Consider the following 12549-nt stretch of genomic DNA (forward strand, 5'->3'; position numbering starts at 1 on the left):
GATGTTCTATGGTTCCAGGCATAGTTCTGTTCAAGAGCAGAATCACTGCAACATGAGGAGTGCATACAGAGCCTAAAACTGTGTTCTCCTACACAATTACAAGACCATTTGTTCTTTCATTCTTCTTCCTGTCTCTGCGAGCACTCTTCACAGCCCATTTAGTGGTCCACTTTCTGTACAATATAGTACAACTAATAAATAATAACAACAACACACTGGAGAAGGATGTCCGATCTTATAAATGTGGTGCTAATAGGTACAACAACGAAAGGGGAGTGACGCTCACCTGGCAGCACTGTCAAGAAGGCACTTCTGAAGCTGTAGCCCATGGTGTTAGCCCCAAGGCAGATGTACATGCCAGCGTCTTCTTCTTTTGCCCTGGTTATCATGAGTTTATTTAGGTAGGAACCGTCAGGCCGAGACCAGACCTCGCCTGTGGGTAGCACAACAAACTTTTGTCCGCCAACGTCGATGGTAGAATTGTACTTGTTTTCCGTGCCATACTCCACTCGCTTGAGCCATTGGATAACGGGCTTCACGTCGCTGCGGACCTTGCACTGGAACGATGTTGTCCCGCCATAATCTACTGTTGTGTTGACAGGGTGGGTGCCCGTAAGAATGGGCTTGGATCTCGTCCTCTCTAAAATAAAATATACATACAGTTGCTTTATTAAATTATTAATGCAAAGGAGCATTGCTTCTTTGAGGATCTGTACTCTATGGCACAAATAACTAAGATACTACATAATCTCCTCCATAAAAACAACTTATGGAAGAAATACAACACTTTGGTGGAAGTGGCGAGAAGAACAGAGGAAAACCGACCTGGTAATTCTAGACAGCATCAAAAAGAAAAGGATACACGATACATCCATATAAGGGGCAATATGAAAGGGAGGCTTTTACGTTGTTCACTTTCATTGACAGTATGAGTAGATTATGTTTGTAACTGAGAAGTCAGAGCTCACCCAATAAGATTCCACGGGAATGGGATGTTTTCCAACACTAAAATCCAAACACAATATTTTACTGAAAATAAAAACAAGGAGTGGTGCAACACTCCAGTAAAACACTGGGCCTACTCCACATAGAGGGATGAGGTAAGAGGATGTTGCCTAACGGCTAGAGCGGTCAACCTCGAAGCTGGGGAACCAGGTTTGAGCCTAAGCAGGGATGCTCAACATCCTGTGATCCTGGGCACATCACCTAATCTACCCGTGCCTGCCCAGAAAAAACAATGAATGTGTCCGCCTGTAACGTAACTGGTGCTCATGTAAAGCACTACCTTCGGGTCACGTTTGCGCTATATTAAACTCTTTAAATAAAAGATAACCGTAAATATTTAGGTTTATTCTCAAATCCCTGCAACAAAAAAAATCTAAAAACTACTCACACAAAGACTGATTCACTAAGCGTTTTTTTTCACATGGGAAGCTTATATCATATAAAGCTAGCGTTTATGTGTTGTGCATTTTTACTTTATAGTACGTCTCAAGAACTCCTGAATAACAATGCAGATTCTCATGTGCCAAAGTATGTGTCTAAGATTTCCACACATGGAAATGTAACAGATATAGAAACATACAGTGGGACGGAAAACTACATTTTCACCAATTAGATGTTTTTCTACACAGAATTTTTATTTTTTATTTTTATACCATGTAGAAACCCCTTATACCCTAAACCAATCAGGGGGGTGAAGATTCACTCATCACTGCCACCTTGGAAAGACATTTGGTGCTGCCACTCACAGGAGTGGAGGTATAGCAGCAAAACGTTGACGAACAGTCACAGATTTGCTAATTTGTGTCTTTACCCAAATCTCAGAGGTGAACCTAATTAGAAATGCCCACAAACTCGTCATTAGGACTTTTCAAATCAAAAATGTGATTTTGTCATAAATTACATTTTTTACCATCTAGAGTCAACTTAATTGCACAAAACCTCTCTCACTCCAGCCTCTAAGTTCCCTCTTGTATTGAAACAAGCACTACTACCACATGAAAAATCCGAATTAGTAAGTCAAGCAGAAATTAGCATTTGAACACTTTTAGAACTCAAAAAATTGAGGTGTTTGGGAACCTTTTGGTAATGTTTGTAATACCCGCAAGGTTACAAGCCTGTATTTGTTAGCAACATTTTCAACGACCAGCCCTCTGCCTATAAGCCGGAAACAAAAATAAATTCACCATTAAACCTATCCCAGTGATGGTGGAAATTTTATCACAGGGAAAGTTTTTCCTCCATATCAACTGTATTTTTAATTTAAAATGTCCATGTTCCCGATTCTGTAAACCAGCATGTGGAATTTAACACAAGAAAGTTTTTAAGTTACACTCAGCTGCACAAAAACATTTGTGAATCTCGCCTTCACAAAGGCAAAAACATATTACACCTGTAAAATTATGAATCTGATAGTTTTCCAGGCAAAAGTCTGCTCAGCTGCCACCGAGACTGTTACATTTTTCACCGGCATGACACCTCCCAAATTTAGTATTAGGTCCAATAATATTTTTGCAAGGTTTTCACCCCCAAGAAATATTTTTTTCCCTCTGTAATCAGTCCACTTCCTTTACAACCTTTTGTAGTTTCAGGAATCCCCTTCCTTGTTCCCCACTCTGGAGGCAGACTCATGCCAACACATTTGCATTTTTACATTTCTATCCCTCTTATTCTGTGGATCAGGGTATGGTATTCTCCAAGTTGTTGTGCAGAGAACGAGTCAGCAAGCAACCAGTTACAAACTATGGCTTCGTTGTGATTACCGTCATGCATGTCATACGAAATACTGCTATGTGAAAACAACTGATTTAAAACAAAAACTACATAAACTGGTAACTCTGCCAAGAAATTGATCCAGACCTGCCTGGATCTGGCAGCATCCTCATGCTGCCTCTCAAAATCCCTTCTTGGCACCAAATGAATGTCATCCTTGACTGAGAAAACTGACACCATGCCACTAGCTTTCCTGATACTGGCCAGCCACAAGTTGAGGCGTCACGAAAGGGTCCTATACCTTCACTCTCCTTTGTATGTACACCCCCCTATTCAAGAAAGTATGGCGACCTAAATGCCACCTAAATTTGGGCATCTCCGAGTGCTGGCTCTTGGACAACTAGACTTGTCATTTTACTTGTGTGTTAACATATTCCAGCGCCTTATGGCCTAAGGTCGATGTCCCATAAACTGAGACATACCATTGTCACACACTTCCACAGAAAGTTAGGGAGGGCTTCTGACATCCTAACCCAACTTCAGACCGTACAGGGCCTACCCTGAACAGCCAATGTTTTTAAGGCACTCATCATCAGGAAATGTCTTCCCAAGAGGAATCTAGTCACACGCCGAGCGACTTTTACAACCATGCCATCAGATCGACCCCACACTAATTAATGCAATGGAAAAATGTCTTGGATTCATGGACCAAAACATGTGTGCGGCCTAATGCTTGGTTTCAAGGTAGTGGCCAGATAATTAAAGTACTCCTACTTGAACATATAACTAATCTCAAAAACAACAAGAAGTGAGTAAACCTGTTGCTGTCACCTGTTCATCCTCCTTTCATGCATGGTTCTCCCTTCTAACTAGACATCCATTCAATTGCCCGTCTCTTCTCGTTCCCACCCCCCACCCAAAATCCGTACATTTCACCATTATATACATATCCTGTCATTCCACTGGCCATCAATATCTCCATGTATCCATCCTTTCGCCCTTCCATCCATTCACTCCTTCACCCATCGATAGTTTCACTCTTTCACCTCTTTCACTATTCCATCCAATCATTCTCTTACCCTTCCTTTCTACCTTTTACTTTTTCTCACTCATTCCTTTCACAAGTCCCTCCATCCATCCACCCTTCCTTCCTTCCTTTCTCCTCCTGTGCGTTACTCATCTTTTGTCTCTCAATTTCAATCTTACTTTCCTTTCTCTTTTGGGCACTTTTTATATTTGACATTCTCTGTAAATTCCACTAATGTCATCATTTCCTTACTTCTCCCTCTCCATCACCTTCGCTCTACAAATTAGTCCATCCCCCACACCCCTCTTTCATCGTTTCGAGCACTTTGTCTGCAGACCTGCAGATCGAAGAGGCCCACAAGCACACAAAAGCACAACCTAGCATGACACATGCATGTAGCCAATTCTCCATTATTGTATTTCTTCATATTTCCCACAACTCATTTACAAGATCGCAATCTCTCCTCCTTCCTCTGAAAGTCATACTTATGCAACGAACAATACCTGTTTTCTCTAACTCATCTACTAATCCCACCAACCATGTGGATGAGCACACACACTCCCACTAATGGCTGCACCTAACCACTATTAATGTCGTCCACCATAAAGAAACTGGAATAACTGCATGGAATGGTTGGCTTTGAGGACACAAGACTAATCCCAATAACTAACAGTCACCAATAACACTGGACGAACACTAACCTGGGGTTCCAGAGCAGCGTGCTGCCCACAGTAAGGCACTTTGCCGCCTCGTCTAGGGTAGCAAGAGCTATATAAATTAAATTGCACTAGAAATGCTATAGTAGAATTACGTACAGTGCTTAGAAACTGCAGAAGTGTGGTATGAAGCACTATGTAAAAGAAGTGATTATAATAAATGCTGTTCTACGAGATGTTCTCTGGCAGAGGTCGGGCTGATGAATACATGGGGGGCTGGCCCCAAAGCCCCCACAGACTGGGCCCGACAGCAAGGCAGCAGCCTCCCTGGCATTAGCACACAAGCTACCGCAGCCAGGAGAAGAGCCCAGGGATTAGGAGACAAATCAGAAGATGGGACTGACGCGGGGAGCTTGAGGCAGTGGCTCAGGAAAGATCAGAATGAGGAAATTGAATAAAACTTGGACAAGCTCGAGCCCAAGGATAGATTGTGAAAGGAGGCCGGGATGGGGTTTTCTTACTATTATCTTCTTTTTCCACCCATTTCAAGCGATGGTTCCAATGTTACCGGGCAGATGGTAATGGGGAGCAAAGGCCCCAAGCATGGACTGGATCTTAAAAAGCCAGCTAAGCCGGGTCTGTGCAAACTCCACTCCTCGGTGCTGTGCAAGAGGTGAAAATGCCACATCTGACATTAGGATGAGGGCTGATTCATGCTGCTGTCCCTGCTCCTGTTTTTAGTGTAAACACATGTTCCCAGTATCTCCCCACAGCTGCCTCTCTATGGGTACCAGATGTTGAACAGGTTTAGGGATACTTCAGACCGCAGCATTAGTGACATGCGCTTTCAGCTTGTGTCCTCCAAGAGGCATGCTCCGTCCACTCTGAAGATGTCCAGGTATACTGGTCCAATCTACCCATCGCAAGGTCTATCCATCCCGTCTGACCAATTCCTAGCTTATCCCTCCAGAGCTACTAGTTCAGCCTGCTTATTCCTGAGCCTACACATCCAGTCTGTGCATTTCCCCGCATACCTATCCAGACGGCTCATCCTTGTGTACCAACCCAGTTTACCCATCTGCGGGTCTACCTATGGTTGCAATAAAAAAATTAAAAATGTAACTGTAACGCTAGTTCGGCAAGGTGAGTAAAGTAAAGTAAAGTAAAGTCCACATTTGTAAAGCGCACAATCACCCGTAAGGGTCTCTAGGTGCTGGGGGCCGTCGGGAAGATTAAGCGAGCTATTGCCCAGAGTCACATGGTGCTGGGCTAACCTGCCGCCGGAGCCGGGGATCGAACCGTGGTCCCCAGATTCCAGCGTCAGTCGCCCTGGCCGCGGCGCCACGAGTAATACTGGCTTCGCCGATACTTGTTATTAATTGCTATTCTTCTGCAGGTCTCCTGAGAATGTCATTTACCTCGGTTTTCTCCCCTGTTTGACTGGTTACCCTCCCTTCTAACGACTAATTCTTTTGCATTCCATTTCTTAGGTCTGGGTTTGAATGTGTAGCTATCAAACCGACCTACTGCCAACTATATAAATACAAACTGGGCTTTGGGTCTACCCCTTTAAACCACTGGCTTTCTTCGACCAGTCGCTTTCAGTCATTAGCAAGTGACTTTGCCACTCATGTCCTGGTCAGTCCATGTCTTACCAGTGCTACTGTTTGTTTGAATTTATCTTTCCACCTTGACTCCAGGAGGGTATACTTAGCAACTAGAGCCCTTTCTGTCCATTCTCGCTGGCTCTATCTCGAGTGTCTCACTTTAATATTCTAACACCGCATGTGTTCCCATAGTAAACCGATCCCTATTGGCTGTGCCATGAAGACACATCCATTGTGCGAAACTCTCATACTCCTAAAACCTGGATGAGACAAATCATCATCCTTCTCAACACCCTCAAGACAACATTCTTAGTCCTATCCAATTCCAGCAAAAAATATAATTGAACCATTCATTCTCAATGCATGCAATATAGATGCGTTCTCTCCCATTCTTTTTCACCTTGTGAAATATTTAGGATTCACACTGGACCAGAATTTCACGCTCACCATACACATAAATAAAATGACCAAAACTGGCAATTTTCATCTACATAACCGAAAGTAAATTCGGCACCTGATCCTACCTGAGCACCTTAAAACAGCCATCAATGCTCATATGAACTCAAGACTTTACTTTGGTGATGTCGTTTTGACTTGGGTGCCAGCTACTTTCTCTCTCTAACTCAAAACTGTCTTTTATGTGGCTGATCCATTCAGCAAGGAAATATGATCACATCTCTCCCATACCGAGAGACTTCCAATGCAATTAGAATACAATTCAAACAATCTGCTGCCTAGTTCACTAAGCATCCGTGTCACCAGCCCAACACACATCAACAAATTACTAAACATTTTTAGACAAACAAGAGAACTAGGGAGTCGCAGTTCTATAATATTGGAAGTTCCAAGATGCAGAAAAACAATACCACAAGCATTTTTTCCCTGGCAGAACCACCAAGGCTTGGAACGCTTTACTCCCAAAACTTAGAAAACAAAGCATGCCTGTTCAAACACTTCTTGTCCTTGATTTCATTCAAAGAACTAGAACAAGTGCATTTCTACCCGAAAAGGCACTGTTTACTATGGTTATGTTTACAACTTGTTTTGACTCGTTTGATCATTTGTCACAGGAGCTGAGGTAACCTTTCTCTTTGATGTACGGTGCCCTAACACCTATTGGTCAAGGTGTGCTATATAAGTGTGAAAATAAACTTCTAATTTTAGTGGAGTTGTATGGCTGAAAACTCTGCCGTCTGTACTGTGTTTGCCAAATCTCTGAAAAGACCATGCCCATACTTACGGATGACTTCCACTTTGTAAGTGGCGTTGATTTCTCCCACTTTGTTGGAGACACGGCAGGTGTATTTTCCGCTGTCCTCAGGCTTCAGGTTCTTAAGGTTCAAGGTCCACTTTTTCTTCTTGTTTTCACCAATTTCTTGTGGTGTGAGGGGTTTGCTGTCTTTTAACCAGGTGATGTCTGGTCGTGGATTCCCACTTGCAACACATTTTAAGCGGACCGAGCTTCCCACTGGTCGAGCGATGACCCTCCGTCGCATCTTAGTTGGCTGCGTAAACCTAGGCCGGGCTGGAAAGAAGAATAAAAATGCATAATGCTCAAAACTGACAACAATGTAGAGCGTTAAGAGGATGATTAGCATGCCTTACTAGTTGTACAATATATGTCTATAATGTCATTCAGCATTTCCAAAAAATTAATGGCTTACATTTGCAACAAAATACCTAATGCTTGTTATCTTCACTAGCAGGTCATATTGCATGAACCTATCATCCGTGCAGACTCTTCTTAACATCAGTAACTGTAATGCAGCAGACATGAAGCGTGGCGTACACGCAGCTTCCAAAGACTGGTTTTGCACTTCAGGAACACCTCGCTCATATTACTTCTTATTAAGAATGTTTACATCCCGGAAACTAACCAGGGTGTCAGTATTACATGGGATACATTTCAGGGGGTGAACTGGACTCACACATGGTAGCAGGCTAGGACTGTGAAACAGGAAGTGATGTAATTCACACAGGCTGACCTCAACGCCTTATGATGCCAGGAACACTATACAGCGAAAACGAGTTGAACATCAAGTTTGGCTGGATTACATATGAATATTCAGCTATCACTCGGGTACTGATTTGCCTCCGACTTTTGTACATCAGTCCTATTCCATGTCCCAGCGCTCCATTAACTTCAAGACAGCCCCCTATTAGTGTTTCCCAAAAGCCCTTGCTCTTCCTCCTTCCACACTCATCCTTGACAGCAAGTGATGAACTGCTTTATCACAATGTGCCAATAGTACTGTGCCTTCTTATGCTAAACAATTACATAAGAGAAACGACCTACTTTCCATTAGCAGCCACAAGCACAAGCGTTTACTCCCAGATCCCCTACATTCTCCACTTATCCTGAGTGACAAACCGAGGTCTGATTCAATGACAATATGCAGCCACATCCAGCTGCCTATTTCATCATCTGTAATACCACTTCGGTCGATCACAGAAAGATTTCTCTTTAAGAGCACGTGTCTCGACCATCACACTGTCCATCTAAAAAGCCATTATATCTCTAAGCTAATTTTCATCTTTATGTTCTTTCCACAGTCGTGAAATCGCTTTGCGACCTCTCAAATTTGTAAAGCCAGGATGGTCAGCCACCTTTTTTTCTATTTCAGCAGTGAAACACTGGAAAACTCTCCTTCTCCCTCTGAGTCTTTTTGATAATCATTTTTAATCCATAAATATTTTAAGATTTGACTTTTCATCTCTAGTTGCTCCATATAACGAGTCTGGTGGCTCTTCTCAGCTTTCCTCCTCAGCACTAGGACATCATTCAGGGTACCCGAGTGCACCAGGAATACCTTCATCATCACCATCAGCACTACACTATCTAGAGCAAGCCATCTCCCTGTGCTGGCTCACACAACAAGGCTTACCTTAAACCCTGATTGCACCACTTCCACTTACAAGCGCGTTGCCAAGTTCACTATACACGTAAGTAATAGAAATATCCGTCCCTTGACGCAGTTTCATCCCTCAATTTGCATAGCATTCTGCCTTCTAGAAGCTCCAAAATGACAACTTATCCAACCAACACCAACCCCATCTGACCTGGCATCTCTTTATAGTAGTGTCCGACTGGCCTTGTCTCATTCTTCCTTTTTTGCTAGTATAGTCTGGATTGATGTTATGGCTTTCGTTTACTTCTTTTGATAATAGCCTACAGTATTGTTGTACAGCAGCTAACAGACAAATAAATGTAAAGGAACAAAAAATTGTCATTTTGTTTGTTCATTTATTTAAGTGAGTAAAAGGATATGCATAACTCACAAGATCTTGCGATTTTTTTTAAACTTTCTACATTTCCTCATACACAAAATTCCCATACAAGAGAGCACAGGCCGACCTGTTGCATAGGACATAATTTCCACCTTGTCTTTACTAACTTCAGTCTCTATTACTATTTGGAAAATAAAATTGCAATAGATCCCTCCAGTTCACTACATTGTTTCAGGTGGTGCTCCCCAAGTTCTGAAAAGAGACTAGGAGTACAGAGTTCTCTCCTTTTTGCTGCTAAAAGCCAAGTGACATCTTATATTCAGAGAAACTATGCAAACATTTCGATTCAGGACATTTCCTACCACAAGGCACTCAGAGCCCACGTCTCGAGGCCTTGGCGGATGACAGCAGCACTGTAGCAAATCCCCTTGGACATAAAATTAAGGTTCATTTTCGTTTAAAATCCATAAACCAATGTCTGTAGATTACCGACTGTCCCTCTCCTGCTGTTTACAAGTGCAGTCACTCTCATGAAAGCAGGCTCCATGTAAGAGAGACCCAAACCTGTGTAGGCCCGCGGCCATTGGGCTAGAACCCAATGTCCCTTCCACTGAACTCACTGTGCTCCAGCATCACAGAAGGAACATCCCATGACCTCCCTAGGCTCTTCCATACGCTGGCACTTGGGACCCTGCTTGCTTCATACCATATCAAGTGCCTGGTGGCCACAGCGCAATGCGCGTCCCGCCTCTCATGTGTGTAACCTAATGAAACCGGGGGGTCGAGGACCGGCTGTAAGAAGAGCAGCAGCTGAGGTGGCAAGTGCGAGAAGCTACCCATTCCAGGGGGGCTTGATATGCCGATGAACGGGCGAGCCCTGGATCAGGTCCAAGGCAGCGTGCCCGTCTTCAAAGTGCGCCGCTCATTCCCATGGGAGCGTGGAACTGCATTACCCATTAGCACCTCCAGCACCGGCCACAGGGCCAAACTCCAGCACCCTGAATTCATCCATCACAAAAAACTAAAAAAAGACCCCACTCCCCGCATGACCCCAACAGAAGCTGTTGCAGCCGGGCCTTTTCAGAACTGTGCTACATGGCCCAGCTCCTGTTCATGTCACCATCTGCATTCAGCCAGCAAGTCTAAGGCAGCTTTGCTTTGGTAAACTGATAAAATAATATTTTTCTCACTTTTTTTTACAATTGCGCTATTGAAAGCATAGGTGAATATGAAGAGACAATGTTTTGAGCACTGTAGTTCTGCAGTTTGAAAGGTCAATGATAGGAGTCATGTTTGCAGGCATTCGGTTTCCTAACAAAGGCATCCTCCCACACGGCCTGTCCTTCTTGCGCCCACTTTTCCCTCCCAGAGCCCAAAACTCACAGAATCACCTTGGCTCCAACATGTTTTGCAAGTAGGAAGCCATAAAAAGGGTTCTCAATGCTTAAAGCATTTTCCTAATATCTTAAGCTATCAGTTTCCAGTCAAAAATTGCAAAAAGGCTATCATCTTCGACAGTCAATTGCATAGCATTTAGTCCATGTCCTCGCCTGCCCACTGCATGAAGAGTGGGATTTGCACCAGTAAAACCACTTATATCACATATTTAGATGACTCTGTCAGTGCTGCTCAGTGATGAATCACAAAGAGGCAGGTCAAAAATTGCTGCTTACTGTTATCTGGAAAGCCAGAACGTAGCCCTAGTAACATTTGCGAGGAATACAACGCTAACCATACTTTCCGTTAAAAGAAAGAAATGCAAAGATTATTTTCCAGCCCTAGCTGCAAACTTTGATATATTTTGAGAATGAGACTGTGAAACTGTGAAACCTAGGTCTGAAAGAACTACTCAGATGGGGAACCCAAGTATGAAAAACTTCACTATATGTAACCATGTGTGCAAGGACTGATCACTGTGGACCCAACCCTCTTACAGCCAGACCTAAAGAGGACAGAACCTCTCTGACTGTGATCCTGGTGCAGACGGTATTCCACCGAAGACAGAACCTCTGACTGTGATCCTGGTGCAGACGGTATTCCACCGAAGACAGAACCTCTTAATGTGATCCTGGTGCAGACGGTATTCCACCGAAGACAGAACCTCTGACTGTGATCCTGGTGCAGACGGTATTCCACCGAAGACAGAACCTCTGACTGTGATCCTGGTGCAGACGGTATTCCACCGAAGACAGAACCTCTGACTGTGATCCTGGTGCAGACGGTATTCCACCGAAGACAGAACCTCTTAATGTGATCCTGGTGCAGACGGTATTCCACCGAAGACAGAACCTCTGACTGTGATCCTGGTGCAGACGGTATTCCACCGAAGACAGAACCTCTGACTGTGATCCTGGTGCAGACGGTATTCCACCGAAGACAGAACCTCTGACTGTGATCCTGGTGCAGACGGTATTCCACCGAAGACAGAACCTCTGACTGTGATCCTGGTGCAGACGGTATTCCACCGAAGACAGAACCTCTGACTGTGATCCTGGTGCAGACGGTATTCCACCGAAGACAGAACCTCTGACTGTGATCCTTACAAGGCGGGCATGGACTCGGGCACACCGCCAGTATGGCAGTCATGCCGAGCCCCCACACCCGGGTGAGGCAGGGCACGCTGCGCACAAGAGTGACGTTGCACCCTGACCTCTCCTGAGCCCCACGAGTGATTGGCTGACCATGCGTGAACCGGAAGCACTTACAAGTGCTTCCGGTTCCGCGTCCGGCCAAGTGGGTCAAAACTGGCTTGCCTGACCCTGCATTAAAAAGGCTGGGGAGCAGAGCGGACGATCTCTTTTTCGCCGATCCCCAGCTTGCAGGTCACATGATGGGTCAGGGCCTCAGTCGGAGGCCCCAACAATTCTTTTTCCCCACCCACCATCCCCTAAGGCAGATATATTGTGTGATCAATATGTTTTCTATTTACAGGAAGAGTAATTTAAGAGAGTGTACTTGATTCATGCTTTGTCGCAATGTTGGCATTAAAAAATGTGTTCTTTTTCCTAACTAAATTGTTTCAATTTTCAGGATAATGAATTGTGTCGTATTTTGTATGTGTTTTTCCTTTGTCAGGCAGTAAGGTCATGATTGGTGAGCTTAGTTTTCAGTCCTTCGTGGGCATCACCATTGTCAAATGGGAACGCTCGAGGGGGAGACAGAGGGTCTCTCATGGAACTCCGGGGACAGTCAGGCTGGAAGAGTGCGGGGGTAAGTGAAGTCCCGCTTCCAGTAGGCTGGTTGGCAAACCCCCGCACGCGCATGCACTCAAAGATGCATTAACTGCAGCGCCCCTTTATGGAGTTTAACACTGAGG

At 44.3% G+C, this 12549-nt stretch overlaps 1 protein-coding gene across 3 annotated transcripts in view; it reads right to left on the bottom strand.

The window, feature by feature from the left end:
- FGFRL1 (fibroblast growth factor receptor like 1) overlaps positions 1-12549 on the bottom strand; it is a 321781-nt gene that overhangs the window by 14817 nt on the left and 294415 nt on the right. For all 3 annotated transcript variants that reach the window (XM_078678653.1, XM_078678654.1, XM_078678652.1), the window contains 2 exons: positions 7246-7530; positions 287-640 (listed from right to left, as the gene is read on the bottom strand). In XM_078678653.1, coding sequence (XP_078534779.1) covers positions 287-640; positions 7246-7530 — 639 coding nt within the window. The remainder of the gene's footprint in view (positions 1-286; positions 641-7245; positions 7531-12549) is intronic.

This window comes from Lissotriton helveticus, chromosome 2_2 (assembly GCF_964261635.1).
Source record: "Lissotriton helveticus chromosome 2_2, aLisHel1.1, whole genome shotgun sequence".
Classification (NCBI taxonomy): domain Eukaryota; kingdom Metazoa; phylum Chordata; class Amphibia; order Caudata; family Salamandridae; genus Lissotriton; species Lissotriton helveticus.